Raw genomic sequence first — 22,257 nt, 5'->3', positions numbered from 1 at the left:
ACGGCCACTCGCTTCTAACACACGTGCAGTGCAAACACAGAAATGGCAACCCTCCTCCCCTCCCCCTCTTCCCCATTTCCCCCTACTGTAGGAACAGTCCCACACTTGATTTGTAACAGCAAGTTCCAGAAAGAGCACTTGTTAAAAAAAAAAAATTGGAAAAAAAAAAAAAAAAAAAATCAAAGAAATGCAGAAATATGGCTTTACATTTAAAACCGTAACAATCGATGGAATAAAAATTTGTCTTTTCCCCCCAAATCTTTTCCTTTCCTAATTTTGATTATACTTTTTTAAAATTCTATCAAGTATGTCTGTGTATATATATATGCAGTCTATGCACGGATTGGTGTGTGTGGGTGTGGGTGTGTGTGTGTGTGGGGGTGTGTGTAGCATGGGTACAGCTGGTAAAGAGGTGGTACTTGCTGGCATAACCTGGTTTCCAAAGTGTCAAGGCTTTGATGTGGTACCCAGTGTAGTGCAGCAGAGGTCCTGCAGGGAAGCCTGAAGCCGACCCCTGAGAGGACGCCCAGAGACAAAGCTGCCAGTCTGTCCACACAAACCTGCTGAGGTCAGTCATTCACGGCCTGTGTGTTCATTTCATACTCTGTGATCCCTGTCTTGTCTGATTTGCCAGTGCGTGTGTGCGCGCGTGTGTGTGTGTCCTTGTCTGTGAGTGTATGTGCGTTTAAGACCGAATGAAAATGTGTCTTGTGCCAGTTTTTGTTGGTGTCGTTCGAATTCCCCAGCAGTGCAAGTGTGTGTGTGGGATTGTGATCGTGTGTAAGCCTGCCTGCTTGTTCAAGAGTCTGAGTGATCATTCCCGTATGCTGGCAGAGTAGGAGAACTGAGGGAAGTGCGTGCGCTGATCTGAATCCTCTGCATCTAAACTGTCGTCTGGAGTATACACAAAGAGAGAGGAGAAAAAAAACAAAACACGTCCCCTAGTTAAAAAACAGATGTATTCAAGTGTATAAAATCCATTCTTAAAGCACAAACGGCAGAGGTTGTTCTACTTACACTTGTCAGGGGGAGTTATCGTTATGGTTTGTGCTGTGAACTCGTCATCGAAGTAGCGCGTGTCCGTCTCTGATGTCACCTGGGGCTTGAATGGTGGAATAAGCTGAGGAGGAGGAGGATGTCAGTGGTTTTACGTTCCGAGCATCTCGCTTTAAATGTGACGTCATTTGTTGTTTTTTTTCCCAGCATGCCACTCACCTTTTTGTCAATAACATCCTGCCAGTTAATCGAGGTGAAGAACTTGTGGCTCATCACGTCTTTGGCATCGTCTGGTCCGCCTCCGAGCCTGACAGCAAAAACAAAAACACTGTCATCATCGCACCCACTCAACAGCTCCCTTTCCTTTATGCCGATAATTGTCCAAACACTGTCGTTAGAAATGCACAACAAGCACTTATGTTGTGTTGTTCCCTTCTGACTTGCGTTAACCAATTTCTAGATAAATTTAGTCTTCATTTCCTTACTGCTTATGAGTGCGCGTGTTAGTAAGCCTGCAGGCGGTGCTCTGTGTGCTAATTTTAGCAGTTCTTTGACTGTTCCCAGAAACACTGGGGCTGAACCAAAACAACAATCAATTATGTCCTTGTTTATGGCCATTACCCTGTAACAAAACTAATCAAGAAGGAACAAGGGCTTAATAATGTGGTTACTTCTTTTACAGCTGAATATGTGGTGTCCCTGAACACAGTGGGAAGGTGCAACATCTCAGGAAGAAAATGTGTTTTCTCAAGGCTGTATCCTCAGGAGCCTGTTGCTCAGCTGAACAGCCGTGTTCTCGCAGAGAAGCCATACGTCATTAGGGAGCATTTATTTTATCTTGAATAAACTGTGTGGTAACATAACAATATCAACTAAAAGAAATTACCACCTCGTGGTTGTGTGTCACCGCCAACCAGTCAAGTTGCAGTTTTGCAAACATGTTTATCTAGATCCAAGACATAGTATCACAGTTTCCGTATCCAAGCAAAGGTGAAGTATGGTCACAATCTCCCCGTTTGATCCTGAGTTAATGTGTTGAATAACGAAACATCATAATGCTGCAGTAAAGATGGACGTGGTTATAAAAGGTCATCACTTAGCATATGAATTCTTGAGTTATGGCCATAAACAGGTTTTTATGAGGTCAAAGTGCCCTCGACCTCTGACCAACAAAACCAGTTCACCCTTCAGTCCAAGTGCACATTCTTCAGATATCACGTTAACGAGAATGTGACGGACAAACAGGCCACCTGAAAACGTGCTGCCTCCAGCCACGGGTGTCCACTGAATGCTTACAAAAACCGACCAACGTGTTGGAGCTGGAATTTCAGGCATTCATCAAACCCATGTTTTTAATTTGGTTAAATGTCTGCTCTGAGTATAATTTTCATTTGCAGCCTTCCAGCACTGAGTAGCAGTGACACTATGAGAGATACCACTGTTCCACACAAAATACTCCTGATGTGCTTACTAAATTAGTGCTTGATTATCACGATGTAAAATCAGCTGCAAACCACGAACCTTTGTTTGGGATCCTTTTTCAGCAGACCGGCCAGCAGGGCCTTGGCTTCAGGAGCCAGGTTCTTGGGGAAGCGGATCTCCTCCATGAGGATTAGCTCGAAGAGACGCTCATGGTCTTGGTTGTAGAAGGGCAACCGGCCACACATCATCTCGTACATGACCACGCCCAGTCCCCACCAGTCCACCGCTCGGCCGTAGTCATTGTCCTCTAGCACCTGACAGGGGGGCAGTGAGAAGAGTTAAGAGAAAAATAAAACGACTAAATGATTTTTTACGTTGCCGCTCCCTGTTTTCCCAATCTCAAAAGACGATAGAAACAACAATGCACCAGCTGCCTTATGAGTTTTATCTTCTGGTAAAGTCAAAATAGAGGAAGCAAACCCTCCCACCCCAGAAACTTGCTGATTGTCATTGTTCTGTGAGTCAACTGGGATTGTCTAAGCATTAGCATTTTATTGTTGTGGGAGTCAAAGCACGGACATTACTGTCTCAACCATGTTCACATAGTGCCCCACAATGAAGTCAGTTGCTCCAAATGTGCAAATATGAAATCACCACCGCATTAAAACTAATATTCCTGTGGCATCGGTGCTCATTTACATGATCCCGGTCACATAACACGTTGATGTCAAGAGCCCACAATCATTGTTGCGTTACCTCTGGTGCCAGGTACTCCGGGGTTCCACAGAAGGTTTTCATGGTGGCGCCGTCTGTGATCCCCTCTTTACACAGCCCAAAGTCTGTGATCTTTATGTGGCCGTCCTTGTCTAACATGAGGTTCTCCAGCTGTGCAGAAAAAAAACATTCAAATTAAATTAAATGACATCCCGCCAACTTATTTACAATAAAGGAATACTGTACTGTCAGAGCCAGCAGACGCCTTACCTTTAAATCCCTGTAAACTACATTGCGTGAGTGTAGGTACTCCAGTGCTGACACTATTTCTGCACCATAGAATCTGGCTCTGTCTTCCGTGAATACTCTGTCCCGCGATAAGTGAAAGAAGAGCTGAGAAAGAATAAAACATGCAGACACAGGAATGAAGGAGAGTTGCTCATGTTCCTTGAGTTACTTGATTTAAATGAAAAGGCCTTGATTTTAACCCATTTCTTGAATCTTAGTCGCTCTTTCACATTTTCAATGTGTGCATTTAAACATTTCTACGACCAAAAGGGAAAAATTGTAGAAATTGTTGCATTTCAGTTCATTACAAATGAATCAAGGGGAGTAAACATGAAGACACACAGAATGACAGGAGAGTAATTGGAAAGCTTTGGAGATCTTACATGTAATCACCACGACCTTTTCCGTGGGAAAATTAAATTCCAGTGAGTGACACCAATGTATGCATCCCTTTGATGCATCTTATGTGTATATTAATGCTCTCAGGGGTTGGAAAGAGCTCAAGACAAAATTACTGATTATACGAATTAGTAGTATTATTAGTCTGCAAAACAACCACGTTAAGAATTTTGCCAAAAAGGTAGAGAATGGGTGTTACCAGCTTGTAATATTCCAATACTGAGCCATATTCCTTTGTTACTAGTCCTGTATCCCTACTACTCACAGTCACCATCTTTCTCAGCTCAGCTGCCTGTTCCAGCAGCAGAGACTGACATCTGCTAGTGTGTGCTGTGCACTAAAATACATCACCTCAGTACAACATCTCTGTATCAGTTTAATAGCCAGTGGAGGAGTTTTCATGGTATTGAAAATCATCCCACAGGGATTTCTGAATACCTTTGTATACTGTGATGCCATGATACTGCATATACATGTATCACAACGTGTTTTTTTAACTTACACCCTTACTTCGTTTTGCTAAAGGTCAAAAACAGTTACAGAAACACATCAGACACAACTGTAAGCCAGACGAGAAAGAGGAAAACTTACTTCTCCTCCATTTGCATACTCCATCACAAAGCATAGCCGGTCATGCGTTTGAAATGCATATTTTAGTGTCTGTAGAGGAGGAAAACAAAAACTAGTTACTGCATCATACTGACTAAATGGTCCATTTCAGAAGGCTTGAACTGAGGCAACAATACTCACCGTTAGAAAGGGATGCCGCGTATTTTGGAGAACTCTGCTTTCTGTAACTGTGTGTGCCACCTCATCCTGCAGGAATACACACACACACACACACACGTTCAGTACATGCAATTAGAGCAAGACTACAGACTAATAGATAGCAATACAAAACAAAACAATTTAAAGTCATGATTTCACGGTGATTTGATTAACACTAACTTTAGCAATGATGACTTCTTTGCGGAGGATTTTCATGGCGTAGTACATCCCCGTGGCCTTCTCCTTCACCAGAATCACTTTACCAAATGTTCCCTTCCCCAGCAGCTTCAGGTAGTCAAAATCACTCATGGTCTGTAGGAAAAATATTCAAGGATAAGCCGTGACAAAAGCCCCTTTTTACACAGAGATCACGCAATATCGGCGTTTAAAAGACTTGATGTTAAGGTGGTTTTGCTTGTTCACACTGAACCAAACAATGGCGGCAAAGTGCCGCCTCATGGTGTGACTTTAGACGGAACACTGGCTTTTGGAAACAAAAGAGGTTTGACGTGTAACACAGCAGCGTCTGCGTCTAGTGGCATCCCGTCAGAGCTGCACTGGCATCTGTGTGTGACGCCAGTTTGGCTCTGTTACTGCCTCCGCTGCCAGCTCAGGGGCAGGACAAAACTGACCCCCCATTCCATCAAAGTAACTTTTACACAGACAGCAATACATTACCACCTTGAGTGTAAAGGGGGTTAAAGATTCATACATGTGGTGGTGTACTCATGACGGAGTGATAATGGGACTTAAAAATGTGTTCTAATATAACAATAATAATAGTCATAGTAATATAATATATAAATTCAAGACATGCCGAAATAACTATAAATATTTCTCATCAAATTAGAGAACCGTGCCTTTAAATTAACACTTGAGAAAGAGTGGCAAGCAAGTGGACTAAAACAGTTTCTACACAGAAAAAAACCACATACTTCTGCAGGCCTATGGTGACAGATGTGTAGGAGAACTAAGCCTGTAAAACCAGGGCCATCCAAAATCACTTGAAGTGAATCAGTGCTAGACAAAATATATACTCAGGCGTTACTCTCCGCTCATTTAAAGGTTGCTTCACCAAAAAAGCTTTGAGAAAGAGGCTTAAAGTTTGAACAACTTGCTCAATAAAGATGAGCTTAGCTGGACAAACACAGCAAACGCTCAGCTGCCAGCCACTGCTTGTGCAAATACTGACCACTTTTGTGCGGGATTTGGACACAGCAATCTCCATCTCCTCTGTGCCGCTGCTGTCACTTGGTGAGCCAAATTTGATCTCCATGGGCTCCTCGTCCTGCTGCTGACTCTTCAGGCTATTTGCCACTGCCTGGATCGATCGCATCCATTCTTCCCTGACCCAGAAGACAACACACACTGCCCTTAGTCAGAAGAAAACGCACGTCTCCACTAGCCTGAATCTTTTCTAAAGTTGAATTGGCAGATAATCAAAGATACATATTGTAGCTAGCAATGACATATTTCTGTATGTAATATTTCTACTTTATAAACCTTTGTATTCAGACAGATGGAATACATGTTGCGCCCAAAATATATCTTAAAAGAAAAACAGTAGTCCATCAAGCAAAGTTCAGAAGGTACAGGATAATCTGGGGGGTTGCTGGGATTTGGTACTTGGCAGAGCGGATGTAAACAAAACTCAATGACGATTGCTTGGGTTAGGGGTGAATAATCAGGTTTAATCTGGCACTGAATTCTATTTCGAGCATGATGGTCTTTCCTGCTCGCACAAACTCAAATGGATTTCACTGCCTCTAGTGAACAATGGCCCATTTAGGCCCTCTAAGTTAGAATTTTGTGGAAATGTTGTTCCTTGTGTCTTTCTGTCCTCACTTCCTTTAAAGCCAGACATGGTCATTCAGCCTTAGAACACTAAAATGAATGTCTTAGCAGGAGTCATTTTGGTCATTCGTTGATGATCTCATGTTAAATTTTCCAAAAATCTCTTCTGTCACATCCATTCTGATGTAAAAAACGAGACAGAAGGATTTGATCCTGAGATGTCCACACTAAGCCGGCTAAATCTCAAGGGGCTTTTTTTTTTTCCTGTTCAGTGTGGCCTTCAATTCATACTAAGCCAGCGTTAGACATGCCCACAAATCCTTTCGGATGTTGATAAATCTGAATACTACACTCAGGTGTTATTCTTAACCTGTATTTATGTTTCTGATGTGTTCAGTCATGTGATGCCAGATTTGACTGACGTTTCAGCTCAAACGCAGCTCGTCTACGCTTTTATCAATTCACTTTTTTAAAAACGTATTCGGCTGTCTATCTAGAGACAAAGGGAAATCTATCTTTTGGCTATTGTGAAACACTGTAATTGCTAATGGAAAGCAGGAAGTAACAGAACAGAGCTTTACTGAGCCGAGACTCAGCAGAGTAACCAATCTGTCTGCCTCGCTGACCAGATTTGTTTGCTGCTTCGTTTGAGGAGGAAGAATTCGGCTATTTTCATATTGTTTCTGTGTTTCAGTGTAGACAGACAACTTTGCAGAAATGTGCTGAAATATTGACAGAAGTTGTTTTCAAGTGTAAACTGAATTCTCAGATGTACGGGCCTAAGCCCACTACAGACGGCAGAGTTTCTACCAAAGAGACAGAAAAACGGAATTACAATAAAAACATTTGAATCAGCGTCTTTTACCTCTCCTCGTTGCTGTCTACGTGGAAGGTGCGCTCGATAACGGAGGTCCATTGCAGGCAACGAATGACAAATGTGTTGGGCCTGGGACGCTCTGTCTTCATCAACTGGCATTCTGCAAGGCATTGATACATCAGCTGAACACACTGAAGAGCTGAGGGCACTAACTACAAAACACATACAAACACTTCTCTGGATTTAATCTGGCACTTATTGAAATTCACCAGCCAGGAAGGAAAACGGACCTGCGACGGAGAAGTTGTTGAGTGGTGGGAGGCTGTGGTCACTGGACACCTCGGGCTTCTCTTTGTAGCCGATGAAGGAGCCATCGCTCTTTAAGATGAAGTAACGAGGCCGCCACGTTTTAATGTATTCACCTGAGAAACAGACAGGTGAAGATGGCTAAATACACTTCTCTGTGCCATGATACTATGACAATGTGCATCCATTGTAAGTGACAGCTTATACCACAAACCTGACAGATACCTTAAACTCTGGGGGGTATTTACTACTCAAAATACAGATTTTGAAAAGAACTATTGCTTTAATATAGACTCAGATGATGGACGGTGAACACGGGGGCCTCCCTTACCTCTCTTGTGGAGCCATCCCTCTCTCACAACACTGACTTCATTCATGCTGGGGCAGAAGACTCTCTAGGTTGTGAGGGGGCTGCAGACAAGCTGGTGGAAATTGTGCAAACTTGTTCCTGTTGGTCAAGTGCCTGACAGTGGCTCAGATTATAAAAAAAAAAGACACCTAAATAATATAATACCTGGAGGAAAAGAACAGAAAGAAATCCTGTTAATACATAATGCACAAGTGTTAGATTGTTCATGAAATACAAAAAAAAAAAAAGTAGAAGTAATGAGAACTTGCAGAGGCCATCAACATTTATTCATGTGTGACCTCTTAAACATTTTAAAAACTATGCTGACTTGTAAATGTGCGAGCAAAACACCTGTGTGACATCTATTTACAATTCAGTGCCTCACTTTGAATAGAAAAAACAGCTTTGGGTAGTGTTTTTTTACGCTCACTTGCCTTTTTGGATGAGGAGGAAGACTACAAAATAAATGCGAAAAGACACGCAGCCTATAGGAAGTTGAGCTACTGCCAGGAAAGTGAAGATTAAGACACAAAGTGAAACTGATCTCTCAAAACAAATGAAACTTTCTGCGCATTGCTCTCGATGCCTATCTGAGAGCTGTCACCACAGCACTGCTCTTGAATAAATTCCTCACCTTCTGAGGCCCGCTGTTGCCTTGACACACACACACACACACACAACATAAAAAAAAAGCTGATGAAAATCTCCATGCCTGCTCTTCACCTCATATCTTACCATCTGACACGTAAAAACAGTGACATGCGAAAACGAGACTCGCATAATGACTGTCATGACCACTGGCTAGGTATTAAAATTCCGGGCATCTGCAGCATCTCATGCAACAAACCCCAGTGTTTCAGTATCATAATACTTCTGCAGCAGATATGTGTCAGATATTGGAGCTCTGGTGATGCTGGAAATACCCCACTGATCTAACAATTAGCAACATCGCTGCAAAGCTCTGTATTGTCAGAGGCAACAGCCTCCCACAGCTCTTGCCGAATGTTTGTGGAGAGGCCTTGGTGATCCAGGGTCAGCCCTGAATCAACAGCTTATGTTAGATAATAGGTTTACCAGAATTTCACAGTATTTCAGTGAAAGTGATGGGGCTGAATATTACGGTGCATACAGTCACTAGAACACAAAGACTGTTTGAACTGCTTTGTTTACAAAGACAAAAACACAGATAAGGCTTTCCACGACTTCGGACTTTTTTTTTTTATGGCCATCCGAGGTGCATCCACGGATGTTCACAGCTGCACACCAACTAATGTTTGTGTGAGTACTGAGTAATAGTCGTTGGTCTCTGAGATGAGAAATACGACACGCCACAACTTTCGCTGTACATTCTGCGTCAAGTTCAATTTTCGTTTCAGACAGTACCATCAATAATCACCTCTAGCCAGGCTTTGAGGTTTAATGGAACACGTAGCATCAGTTATTGGAGATAATAAATAGTACTATTTCACTTGGCTAGCTGGGTATGCAACTGTATTAATGTACAAACTAGAGCCAGCACAACAACAAGCCGCCTAACGTAAACATTAACGTAGCGTTAACACATCCCCATCCTCTCAGTGTAACGTTAGTGCTTCGCTAGCCGAGCCAAAGTCCAAGACAGGTCCGTTAGCTTGTCCCGTCGTAGCTTAACACTAATATTAAACAAGTTGCTCCCACACTTCAACTACAGCCAGTGGGCAGTTTTGTCCAAGCGGCGCCTCAGACAGCAGCGAGGACACTGACCATGACCGCATTACGACCAAACAAGGCAGCTAGCCAAGATAGCTTTGAAGCTAACCGCAAGTTAGCATGCCAGTTAGCCACTTGCGCTAGTCTTATCATTACCCCGGCTTTTCTTACCTCGACTTCAGCGAAAATAAATGCCCTCAGCTGTTGGTTCTCGAAGAGGCTCGGAGGTATCCTGCACAAAGCTCCCCTCAGTTATCACTTGAAGCTTGTGTGTATTGAACTCTGTCAATGATCACACAGCTTAGCGGACTGCTCGCTGAGCTTGTTTTCTTCTCTCACAACAGCAGCAGCGGCGGCGGCGGCGTGCTCGGTCTGTTGCTGCTGCAGTGGTTCACTGAGGCGTATGCGACTCGGCGAGAGGATAAAGTCCACCAAGATCCAACGTGATGGGTAGTTTGGTTGAAAAGGACAAGTAATTTGCCAATCTCGGACAGATAAAAACGCCTCTTCACGGGTTTTGTGAGGTTAGTCGACTGCTTAAGCGTGGAAGTCCTCCGTCCCAGCCAGACAGTGAAGCAGCCCTGCAGACGCACACAAAAGGAAGTGACGTAGGAGGCCAGAGAGGGTCCACTGCACCTGAGCAGTCGGTGTGAAAGTACATCAAGTACCAAACTGTAACCTTAACCTCACCCCAGCTCCACAGAGCTGCTGGACAGATTGTCTGAGACACAGGCAGTGCAAAACTAAAATTTAAAAATCACTTAAAACCTTCCAAACTGTGTCTTTTTACCTAGTTTTCCCACCTCCTCTTTAATCCAAGTTCTCTTTTAATCCACTCACCGTTTAGGAGCAAGTTCTTTAAATATAAACCTCAAAGATCCATGTGCAACGACTACTATTACAGTATCCTGTGTGTGTAAAGTGGAGGGATTCAAGAAGAGAGGGGCAATGTTATAAATGTAAGAAGTTTATTATTCGGATATTTTTTACGAAAACTTTTACACTGCAGGAATCATTTGCTGGCTTTTCTGTCAAAGCGCTTTACTTTGTTGCCTTTGTTGTTTTCGTTGCAGGTAGCGAGCACGAGCGTCGCTGATGGAGGTTTCATTGTTTCGCTTCTCCAGCTTCTTCATGACGTCCTCAGTAGAACCCTCTGACAAAAGAAAGTAATGTATTAGTTTGTCAACCATGTTTTTATTTAACTTCAGTCACAATTAAAATCTTACTGCCTTGAGCTTTCACACATGCAATTGCAATTTACAAATAAACATCAAATCAATTATTCTGAAAACCTGGTTGTCTTTTGGCTGCTTCCCTGGTCTCCCATTTTGTCATCTCATCGTCAGTCACTTCTTGTCTTGTCACATTGCTCAGTTCATAGACATCCACCTCATGGAGTTTAGGTAATAAGTCCTTCACCCAGTCGTATCGGATAGGACACACAGTCCTGATGTACACCCGCGAGGTCACCAGCACATCATGGAAGATGACCCAGTTCAGCTCAGCCTCCTGGTCAAACAGCTACAAGCAAGAAAGCAAGATTAAGGGAGACATCAGAGGGAGCACGGCGGCTTGGTTCAAAACGTAATGTGTCTTCCATGAAAACTGTTTTATTGATCAAAATCAAAAACATTTGTACCGATGACGATGGATGAATGTGAACCATGGATCCATGGCCGTCCATAGTGCAAAACACCTTTCCAACAGACCTGTGTGGGATGTACAAAAATTAACAGAAGAATTATTTACAACCAGCAAAAGTTCACATTACTGACAAATTAAAAAGGAATCCCAAAGGAGAGTTAAATACAGATTTTAAATGAAGCTTGGTGATACCTTCTGGCAACATTGGTGAAGTATCCTGTGCACAGGCATCGTCTGAAGAGTTCACTCTTATTGCCGTCAAATGTTTCAACAGGGAAATCTCTTTTCTGAAAGAAAAGACGGCACGCCCGCAATAAAATATAAGTCACACTCAAATTAATGTGTGTTGGTAAAGTAATTAATAAATGACAGAGTTAAACAATCTGACCACAATGATCTGCAAAGCTTTAGTTCAGTCGCTCATGTGGAAATGACTTCTGTGAACTGCTGTACCTGCTGGAGGCGGATGAGGATCTCTCGCAGCTGAGTCTCAACACTAAAGGCCGACTTGAGCGCCCTCCAGTGGATCCAATTATCTTTACACCATGCTGAGGGCCTGTCGCTGCAGAATGCAAGAGACGGGCTCTGATGACACCATCATCATCATCATGCAGTATAAAGCCCTGAATGCATGGCAAGCGACAGACTAACACTGACATTTCTTCATCTAGCAGCCTTGAAGTTCTTTACCTGGATTTACACGACTGAAACACACTGAGGAGTGTGGCAAAGTCGTTGATGCTGCCACTCCTGGTAGCTACAGCTCTGTGCTTTTGATCTGCTTCTTTCTGCTTCTCAGGGTGGCCTGAAGGCAAGAGGACATCAGTCAAAGCTGTGTCCACTCAAAACTCAAGTCTTCACAGAACATTTCAAAGCTAAATAATACAGAACTTTCATGGCTCTCTATATTAAAAAGGGACACGTGCATCTCTCTGCTACTAGATCATTTCCTTCATACAACCAAAATCTTAGCCTAAGCTGTTGCTGACCTGGCCTGATGAAAATGTTCTCTACAGACAGCATGGCGGCCACAGGGAGCAGCAGGTCCTGACAGCCGAGTGAGGCGGCCTTGAGCACGGCCCTGGTGAGGCCTGGGTGCAGGGGGAACTCCACCATTAGCTCCCCCAGCTTGGTCACCCTGCCTCTCCTACAGCCCACACATAAAACAGCATAAATTCACTACTGTGTTTGGACAATCAAAGGTTTGATTCAGGTGCGCAGGTGTAACAGCTCACCTGTCGATGGCATCAAATTGGTATAGCTGTTTTAACGCCTCGAGAATAAACCTTTCCTCTGGACAGTCCAGATAAGGAAACCTGAAAAGAAATTAACTCATTACTAAAAAGGCAAAGGGAGTGTAGAGAAGTGATAAATTATAAGAAAGTAAACAGACACAGCATGGGTGGGTGTCAGGGTACCTAATGACATCATGAACGCCCAGACACTTGAGTGTGAGTATCACTGCCGTCAGACTCGTCCTTTGGATTTCTGGAACTGTATATTCAGGCATGCTCTTCTCCCAGAATTCCTTGGTGTAGATTCGAAAGCACTTCCCAGCGGAGGTTCTTCCAGCTCGGCCTGCTCTCTGCTGAGCCTCGCTCCTAATCGCCGAAAATCCCCCCAAAAATTCAGCCCAAATCTCTGTTGGCAAGCTTTCTTAATGGCGCGCGTGTAAACAGGAAAAATGACTTGAATAAACCTATTTGCAGGTTCGAAATGTTATTTATTGATAAACTCACTTTGAGATAGGCACCACCTCCAGGATATCCAGACCCACTCTTGAGTTGTGGTTGAGTTGCTTCACAAAGCCGCTGTCTATGATGTACCTTTACGGTTAAAAGGATTGGACGATGACATGTTTTGCAGAGACATCCGTGAAGTATTTGAATGATGTTAACACACAAGCCCCACTCACTTTATGCCGTTGATGGTGAGAGATGTTGCTGCAATGTTGGTGGCCACTACACACTTCCTTATTCTTGAGGGTGGAGGCTGAAAGATCTGCCTCTGTTGATCTAGAACAAGATTAAACTTTTTACTTTTTTTCTCAGCAGTGTTTTCTTTCAAACAAACAATATGAACTTCATCTGCAAAAAGCTATAACTGTAATCTACTTAACAACAAATAAGATGTAACAGCTGTTGCATGTGTTTACCAGTGGGCATGGATCCGTAAAGGGGCAAAATAAGAAGACCCTCCACTGTTTGGTCCTCGACATCGTAGCGGTAGTCTATAGACTCAGCTTTTTCAAACAACAAGTCACAAGCACGCTCAATCTCTGACTGGCCTGTCGAACAAGGAGAATTAATGTGGCAGGTTTAGTCAAGGTTAAGATATACCGTGATCTCAAGGATTGATTATTATGACCTACCTGTCAAAAAGACAAGAATATCCCCAGCCATTTCACTGGTGTGCACATCAAGGGCCAGTCTGACAACCTGAGGAGCAAAAGATTAAATGAATACCAACAAAAAGCATCAGGCTACAACAACACCAGCAATAACTGTACAGTTAACTGTACAGTTAAGTTTAAAGTACCTGCTTTTTCCTGTAACAATGACTCAAAGCTGAAACTCAGTACCTCTTTTACATAAGCGGTGCTCTCTATGTCTTTAGGTCCTACAGCATGACCAAATGTGCAGGTGACGGGAAAAGTTCTCCCAGGAATAGCAAAGACGGGACAGTCGCCGAGAAAGGCTGAAAGTTTGTCCGTTTCCAAGGTGGCGGACATCACCACCACCTTCAGAGGGAAAGATCGGCCCTTGGTGGCCTCAGCAGGGTCCGAGAAGATTTTCTTCAATAAACCCAGTAGAATATCCTGCGACAAAGAAAAAAATGCGCATGTATCTGACAGTATTGTGCTTAATTACGCATTACGGGGTCAGTGTCACATGTTAACTCACTGTGTTGAGGCTGCGTTCGTGGACTTCATCCAGGATTACAACACTGTACTGAGAGAGTCCAGGATCTGCCAGGATCTCTCTGAGCAAGCAGCCGTCTGTCATGTACTTCACCACCGTGTCCTGGCTCAAACACAGTCACACCTTCACCTTATTGAACATCTGCAATATATACACGGTGATCTGAGCAGGGGACGAGTCCCTTATGCCTCTCACCTGTGATGTGCAGTCATCGAAGCGTACTTGGTAGCCAACCTCTTTACCCAGACTGCACTGCATCTCCTGGGCCACCCTCTGGGCCACTGTGATGGCAGCCACCCGGCGGGGCTGGGTGATGCCAATTTTGCCATTTTTACAAAAACCTACACAAAAAGACGAGGAGAAAGTGGTTCGTATAAATATTAAATCGCCAAATTGGTATGCTAACTGGGAAATTCACAAAATACAGGGCTGCTGTGTTAGTTAAACTAACATCACCGCATGTATCTGATGTTAGACAGATAAATGGCAGCTTACCTGCTTGGTGCAGGTACTGTGGGAGCTGTGTGGTTTTCCCGCTGCCCGTCTCACCGGTGACAACCAGAAAAGTGCTGTCTTTAACAGTCTCAACCAGCCTGGCTTTGTGCCGATAGATAGGCAGCTGTTTTGACTCAATATTCTCCGAGTCCCATCTCGTTGATTTGGACATAATGACAGCTCTGGCTCACTTTAGCAGCAGATATTAGTTTGAGGAGGCGAACAGACGAACTATATACTGCCGCTAATCATGCAGTAGACGATTTAGTCGGTGGTCGTGACAACAGACGGCATTAAACTGTATAAAATATCAACTTCTTTCACATTTCTTCTTGTCGTTTGAAAGACGTCACGCTCGCTCAATGACTTCCGCAAACTAAACCATTCTGCGCTATGATTGGTCAAGTTGTGGGCACGTGACCCAAGCTCCACCGTCACAATTAAACTCTGGCTGTACTTTTTTTTTTTGTTTAAATGAAGCTTTATTTAGAGATAAATGCGCCACCATCAAATAATCATACAATAAGAAACATAAAAATCAGTCAGAGGATGTCTTCACATGTCCGGAAGTGTATTTATTTAATTAATTCAATCAAATTTAGTCACAGTATTGACAAGTTTCTCTGCACAAAAACGTTTAGAACCAGGCCTTTATTATTTAAGGATTTACTCAGTAATCAGCTGCCTTAAGGTCCATCTTTCTGTATGTAGGCCTGTTAATACGTTCATACTGGTTGGAAAAAAAAAAATAGCACACCTGCTTTAACTTATAGTATTGGAGCAGCTATGCAAACACCTTTCTCCACAAACCTGATAATTTATTGTCCAGCTGGGATCTAGAACTGAGATTATTCTTAGATTTATAACCATCAATATAAATTATATAGGTATAGATAGACAGACACATAATTCAGAAACTTGGTTTGAGCAGGGCAATAAGTAGTTTTGAGACAAGTACCTTGAATTGAAAAGTGGACCTTCTGACAACAAGTTTAATTTTATAAAAGAAAAACCAATGTTGAGTTGCTAGCATGAGAATGATGTAAAATCTTCTAACTTAAGGCCAATATAGTAAGGCGTAGATTTATTTTCATTATTAATCAGGGTAAGCTATTTCCATGTCCCGTCTCTAGTTATTTACAGTAGATAAAGAAGAGGTCCACCAGAGACTATGCTGTAAAGACTCCTCTGTCCGGGGCCTGGTGTAATTCTTCTTAATTTACGCGTACCTTAAAAGACATGGAAAACAGAGACGGTAGACGCAGTGTTACATGCAAGCAAGTGCATACATCAATAAGCAAAATCAGAGTCATAAAGGATAAACAGGCTGCAGATCTATTTACCATTGTTGCAGGACTGTGAGCAATCTGGCCCTTTACAGATCTCTGCATTACAATGGAAATATACCTGTAGGAGAATATTTGAAAAAAAATCATGACATCTAACAAGAAAAAGAGCCAGATATAATATATATTTTCATAACTTCTCTTACATACCAGGTTTTCAAGTGTTTGGGGCTTCACAAATGAGAACAGCTTGACCACAAACCATTTATGAAGAGAAGGATACTTAAGTTCTTTACTGGAGACAACTGGCAGCACAACGGTTCTGTGGCTGTCACCACTGAAAGGGCATCTGGATCAGATACAAAATACAGGTAAAGCTCTGTGCATCTAATAGATCTTTCCTATACAAAGTGTTAATTTCACGTGATTTCACCCTTTAACAAGCAGGTTCCATCTCTGTGGGTCATGTGGGTCATTAGTCGGTGTCGCCCAGCAGTCCCCCAGCAGCAGCACCAAATCCTTGGCCTCGTGTTTGAGAAGAAACACCTCCACATACACCGGCTGGCCAAGACCAGTCTTTATCGGAGGGTCTGGAGAGGGATAGAAAGACTTGAAGGAGGAATCTGTGGATAAAAAAATTGGGAAAAAATATCTGAGTCATGAATTAACAAATTCTGAGAAACATGAAAGTAAGTGTTCGTGAAAGTACACTGTGTGCACAATTATTAGGCAAGTGATTATTTTGACCATATCATCATTTTATCCATAATTTCCAACTCCAAGCTGTATAAACTTGAATGCTTATTGGATTTAATGCATATCAGGTGATGTGTATTTGTGTAACGAGGGAGGGTGTGGCCTAAGGAGATCAACACCCTATATCAAGGCGTGCATAATTATTAGGCAGATTCTTCTCCTCAGGAAAAATGGGCCAAAAAAGAGATTTAACTGACTCTGAAAAGTCAAATATTGTAAAAAGTCTTTCAGAGGGATGCAGCACTCTTGAAATATCTAAGATATTGGGGCGTGATCACAGAACCATCAAACGTTTTGTTGCAAATAGTCAGCAAGGTCGCAAGAAACGTGTCGAGAAGAAAAGACGCAAATTAACCACCAAAGATTTGAGAAGAATCAAACGTGAAGCTACCAGGAACCCATTATCCTCCAGTGCTGCCATATTCCACAACTCCAACCTACCTGGAGTGTCAAGAAGTACGAGGTGTTCAGTTCTCAGAGACATGGCCAAGGTAAGAAAGGCTGAAACCAGACCACCTCTGAACAAGACACATAAGTTGAAACGTCAAAAATGGGCCAAGAAATATCTGAAGACAGATTTTTCAAAGGTTTTGTGGACTGATGAGATGAGAGTGACTCTTGACGGACCAGATGGATGGGCCCGTGGTTGGATCAGTAACGGACACAGAGCTCCACTTCGACTCAGACGCCAGCAAGGTGGAGGTGGGGTACTGGTATGGGCAGGTATTATTAAAGATGAGCTAGTTGGACCTTTTCGGGTTGAAAATGGACTCAAAATCAACTCTCAGACCTACTGCCAATTTCTAGAAGACACTTTCTTCAAGCAGTGGTACAGGAAAAAGTCTGCATCTTTCAAGAAGACTTTGATTTTTTTGCAAGACAACGCTCCATCACACGCATCAAAGTACTCCACTGCGTGGCTGGCCAGTAAAGGCCTTAAAGATGAAAAACTAATGACATGGCCCCCTTCTTCACCTGACTTAAACCCTGTTGAGAACTTTTGGGCCCTTCTTAAGCAGGAAATTTACAGTGAAGGTAAACAGTACTCCTCTCTGAACAGTGTCTGGGAGGCTGTGGTTGCGGCTGCACAAAAAGTTGATTCTGACCAGATCAAGAAACTGACTGACTCCGTGAATGGAAGGCTTGTGACTGTTATTGAAAAGAAGGGTGGCTATATTGGTCACTGAGGGTTTTTTTTTTTTTAATTTCAGAAATGTTTATTTGTAAATTTTGAGTTTGTTTATTATTCTCACTTTAACAGGTGAAAATAAACAAGTGAGATGGGAAAATCTTTGTTTTTCATTTAGTTGCATAATAATTCTGCACACTAATAGTTGCCTAATAATGGTGTATGTATAGATATTCTCTTAAGAAAGCCAAAACTTCACTTTTACTACTTAAATGTTCAGGTTTGAGGGTTTGTTAACATTTTGGATTGACCAAGAGCACTGTAGTTGTACAATAACAAAATGAATCCTCAAAAATACAACTTGCCTAATAATTGTGCACGCAGTGTATAACCTTCATTGATAATAGAGGTAAGAATTAGGATTGAAGAGGATAAAATATAAACTTGACCTTTGGCAAACCTCATTTCAGTCCTCAGTATTCCCTCGCTCTTCAGCGTTGACAGGGACTCCACTTTTTCCCCCTGAATCGCGATACCCAGCTGAGAAGTCTGGGCCAGTGCAAAGCTACAACTCACAGTAAGACTAAAAAAAAATAAAAAAAAGTTAACTAGGCATACATTATCTTCAAAAATCACGAAAAGTAGAACATTTTTATTTCTTGCCTGAAAGGAGTGTTACGAAATATAGAGCCTTTATGCAGATGCTGTTTCACCTCAATGTTGACCCAGTATGTTATAATCCCATCTGCTATCTGCAAGACACAACCGAACCTGTGAAATGTAATCACTAAATCTGACCTATCTGATGGCAGGTAATTTATTGACTTTTACCAAGGACCGTGTGCCACAGTCAGTGAATGGAAAGCTGAAAGTGACAGCATCCTTGGATCTTTTTATGGGTTTACAACTGTGGCTGTGGCTGGAAGGGATCCAGACTGCGTCCAGGTTCAGAGGTGGGACCGTGGCACTCTCAGGGATGGTGATGTTGAACCCATTCTTGTTGCAGGAAAAATGTCTTGAGGCAAGTGAATAATGATTTTTGCTCACCTCTGTGGAAGACACACTGGGAATTAACAATAAGCTAAATTCTGAAACATAATGTCGTGATATGTATCTGTTTGCTTTGAGTCTCTACCTTGAGTTTTCCTTTCGCAGATAAGCGGTAGTGACTTGACAATTTCAACTCTTCCCTTGTCTGCAAGCGCCATGATGACAACAGTCAGATTTGTGGTATATTTCTATGAAAAATAGACCAGGATATGAAAAAGACAGTTGTGTATATATATTTGCATTAAGAATAAACAGTCAGACAAACTCAAGAGTTTTCAGCTTACTCGTCTTCTCACAAAACACCCATCGGAGGCAACTGTTAAGATAATAAAGGTGTCGGTTTCTCCAATGAAGTAGTGGCACTGTTTTGCCACAGCAATGGCTTGGTAATATCCACTGTGTTCATCTGTGTGCAAATGTGGACACAAACAAGAGAATAGCAACCATTTCAAAGCTACGTGTCACCATCAGTATATCTGTAGCGTCTGCCTTACCTTGAATATAAATGGTGGAGGGAAGATCAGCAAATTGCACTTTTGATATGTAAACAGACATGAACCCATCATGGCAAACTGATGTGTTATTACTCATGGGGTCATAGGCGGCCGCTGGAAATCGTTTTGAGGCTTCACATCTCAAAAGTAGCAGCGATAATGAAATCAGCAAAATGAAGTGCGTACTGTGGGCCTTCATCTTCGGATACTGAGACTCTGTGACCGCTGGAGCAGCTGCTACTCATTTGGCTTAATTGGTACGACTCCTGCGGGAGTAAAAGCAATTTCAAAAAGTCACAGTAAGTCTGAAGCCCGGCAGTATGAGGGTCCTGTGTTTGAATCAGCTAGTTTGTGGCGTCTCTCTGGAGTTCGCATGTATCCATGTGGGTTTCCTCCCTCAGTTAAAAGAGGTGCAGGTGAAACTCTAGTGGTGGGTGTACTTTGGCAAAACAGGCTTTTATTTTTTATTTAAGATCAGCTGAGGGACACACTAAAGGCTTGTATTTTATCTACAAGCCAAACTGAAAGTATAAAAGCAACCGACATGGTTTTAACTGTTTTAAAAGACATCTCACATACACAGATTCGTCTCATCTGACACATAGACAGACTGCTTCTCAGTTGGTCAATCTTTTTTGTGTTTATTTGAGGAACTTTACCAAACAACAGTTGGCTAATAGATGTACAACAAAGGAATACAAGCGCAAATGATGTATCAAGATCTATTTATGTAAAAAGAATAATCAATAACTGGAAGGATGTGAAAATATCGCAAAAGCTTTTTAAACTCCGTCCTTGGTTCTCTACAGGTGGTTGAGCTGGTCTGTGCTCCTGTTGTAAATCGGGTTCTTGTATCCAAAGTCTGAGAAGGAAACAATGTAGAGGTGCACAGCAGGTCAGCACACATCATTTCATCCTGAACACGCTTGCAGATGAAGTCAGCACTTACTCTCTTTGGCCCTTTGGCAAAACAAAACACTCCAGTGAATAATTTTTTTTGAAGTGGCATTTGACCGATTAATAACAGAAAGTTATTTATACCTCTGAGAGGATTCACCGCCTGGGCCGACGTGGCTTGTTGCCTCCTGATTTCATCTTGGTTAACTGTGCGGTAAAATGAACGAGTGAAATTCCTGTACAGCACTGAAATGATGTGACGTAACAAAAGATTCTCATGTTACCATAATGATGCCGGCTGAGACTTGCTTGCCGCAATCTGTTGAAGAGTTCTGGAGAGGTGAGAGAAGACTGAGTGACTCCACTTTGTCCTGATAAGACGTCACACTAACACAAACTGCATTCATTTGAATATTGAGCACCTCTGTGAAATCGCTGTTTAGTTCTCTGACCCTCCATCCTCTCATAGTTAGAGGGATTCAAGTTTGGATAAATCCCATCGGCATTTTGAGTCATGTCCACATAGGACATAACTCCTGGCAGGCTGCTATGATTTCTGTTGGGGTCACCCTGCAGGTTGGCTGGGTCTTGGTCATCATTTTCTAACATTTGAAAAAAGATTAAAAAAAAAGATAAATTTTGAAAGCATCGACACAGACGTTTGTAATGTTTCAGGTGGGATACGATGACATTTGTTCTTAAGAAGGTGAATTAAAAAAAGCGATGTGGAAAGAAAGGATGAAAAGAGAACGCACCATAAACAAGATTGTCTGCTCCTGTAGGAAAAGGAAATACATTATGAACAGTCACACAGAAAAAAACAAAACAGAAATATTACTTGCATGTGCATATCGACTTGTGCATGACATCAAGTCAGTTACACGGTGCATTGTACGGTTAAATGAGTCTGTGTGTTTTCTTATAGTGATAGTACCTCTCTGGCGTTCATCTACTTGCCCGCTGCCTGTTTCCACAGGTGGAGCACTGGCACCTGCAGTGGGACATTATATGAAGCAACTTAAAAGAATAGTTTTGGTCAGTTTGAGAAGATTGACGCCACTCTCGTGGGTGTCTGGTAAATATATACGGATATACTGTACCAACCAGCCAGTTAGGTGCTAATTTGTAAAATGATTGCTTACCCTCAGTACCTGCACTCACAGGATTGTTCATATTGTACTCTGTGTTATTACAGCACACTGAAATTTGGAAAAAAAAAAAAGAAGGTGTTTTTAAGTCACAAACCAATCCAGATGTTTTTTTTTCTATCAGCTGTGTGGACTGAGAGTACCAGACTGGGTGAGTACTCACATTTCTTGTAGCAGTAACTACCGACACTCAGCAGGATGAAAGCGGCCACACCAACGCAGATGTAAAGCACGACGTCTTTGCTCAGTGTATCTGCATGATAAGTTGTGGTGTTACAGAAGTGTATCTCACAGGAAATGCTAGCTCGCCCTCTCTCATGTGCTTGGCCTACAATGTTTGTGACCACGGAAAGAAAGAGGCCAAAAGTCTCTGCGCAGGCTGCTGCTCACTGAGATGATGTTGCCTTCAAACTGTCAAGCAGAAATCCTCTTACCTTTTTCAGCAACCAATTCCACCTGTATACAATCTGGTCCCTGCTTGCACCGATAACACCCCATGTCAGAGCTTTTAAGCTCATCGATGTAGATGGAGTAGTTCCCCTGCGAGCCCTGGTTTGGAAAGGCTTTCACACGACCATATCTGGGATCCAGGAACTTAATACGCCCTTCAGATGTGAGGTTGACCAGGTCTGTCCCAGAAACGTGGACCCATGACACCCAGTCAACTATGCTGTTTGAATGGTAGCATGGAAGCAGTACAGAGGAGCCAAGTGAAGCAGAGAGTGTATGTGTCTCACAAAACTCCTGCGCATAAGAATCCTCAAAGTAGCAGTCATCTTAACAGGAAGAGAGAAATACAAGGACACGTTTCAAGCTTGGGTCACTTATCTTAGATGGCCGAGTGCCATGTCACCGAGAGTGCCAACAATCTGTAAATATTCAAAACTTTAGTCTA

General features: G+C 42.6%; 2 protein-coding genes across 2 annotated transcripts; both read right to left on the bottom strand.

Moving 5' to 3' along the window:
• Positions 1–577: 577 nt before the first annotated feature.
• akt2 (v-akt murine thymoma viral oncogene homolog 2) lies at positions 578–10,116 on the bottom strand. The gene is made up of 14 exons (XM_070829463.1): positions 9,714–10,116; positions 7,836–8,018; positions 7,489–7,620; positions 7,247–7,358; positions 5,780–5,933; positions 4,768–4,899; positions 4,570–4,635; positions 4,411–4,479; positions 3,403–3,525; positions 3,175–3,303; positions 2,518–2,732; positions 1,216–1,303; positions 1,018–1,120; positions 578–894 (listed from the first exon to the last, which is right to left on the bottom strand). Exons 2-14 carry the CDS (start codon positions 7,879–7,881, stop codon positions 815–817), a joined length of 1,449 nt encoding a protein of 482 aa, XP_070685564.1. The 5' UTR covers positions 7,882–8,018; positions 9,714–10,116; the 3' UTR covers positions 578–814.
• A 381-nt stretch (positions 10,117–10,497) lies between these two features.
• On the bottom strand, positions 10,498–14,958 carry dhx40 (DEAH (Asp-Glu-Ala-His) box polypeptide 40). Its single transcript, XM_070828967.1, has 17 exons — positions 14,603–14,958; positions 14,303–14,448; positions 14,090–14,209; positions 13,768–14,004; positions 13,558–13,624; positions 13,342–13,473; positions 13,102–13,201; positions 12,926–13,012; positions 12,605–12,787; positions 12,422–12,502; positions 12,176–12,333; positions 11,877–11,991; positions 11,640–11,748; positions 11,379–11,473; positions 11,182–11,251; positions 10,835–11,063; positions 10,498–10,695 (listed from the first exon to the last, which is right to left on the bottom strand). Exons 1-17 carry the CDS (start codon positions 14,772–14,774, stop codon positions 10,574–10,576), a joined length of 2,223 nt encoding a protein of 740 aa, XP_070685068.1. The 5' UTR covers positions 14,775–14,958; the 3' UTR covers positions 10,498–10,573.
• Positions 14,959–22,257: the final 7,299 nt, after the last annotated feature.

This window comes from Pempheris klunzingeri, chromosome 4, assembly GCF_042242105.1.
Source record: "Pempheris klunzingeri isolate RE-2024b chromosome 4, fPemKlu1.hap1, whole genome shotgun sequence".
NCBI lineage: Eukaryota > Metazoa > Chordata > Actinopteri > Acropomatiformes > Pempheridae > Pempheris > Pempheris klunzingeri.
Note: the sequence above shows the minus strand (reverse complement) of the source record. Positions and strands in the feature narration are given on the sequence as shown.

Excerpts from the sequence above, each read along its gene's own strand:
- akt2 (XM_070829463.1), bottom strand. The coding sequence starts at position 7,881 with ATGAATGAAGTCAGTGTTGTGAGAGAGGGATGGCTCCACAAGAGAG. Across the intron at positions 7,359-7,488 it reads CAACAACTTCTCCGTCGCAG|AATGCCAGTTGATGAAGACA; the intron begins GTCCGTTTTCCT and ends AATGCCTTGCAG. Across the intron at positions 3,526-4,410 it reads AGTATGCAAATGGAGGAGAA|CTCTTCTTTCACTTATCGCG; the intron begins GTAAGTTTTCCT and ends ATTCTTTCTCAG.
- dhx40 (XM_070828967.1), bottom strand. The coding sequence starts at position 14,774 with ATGTCCAAATCAACGAGATGGGACTCGGAGAATATTGAGTCAAAACAG. Across the intron at positions 14,005-14,089 it reads ACGAACGCAGCCTCAACACA|GATATTCTACTGGGTTTATT; the intron begins GTGAGTTAACAT and ends TCTTTGTCGCAG. Across the intron at positions 11,992-12,175 it reads GAACATTTTCATCAGGCCAG|GCCACCCTGAGAAGCAGAAA; the intron begins GTCAGCAACAGC and ends TCTTGCCTTCAG.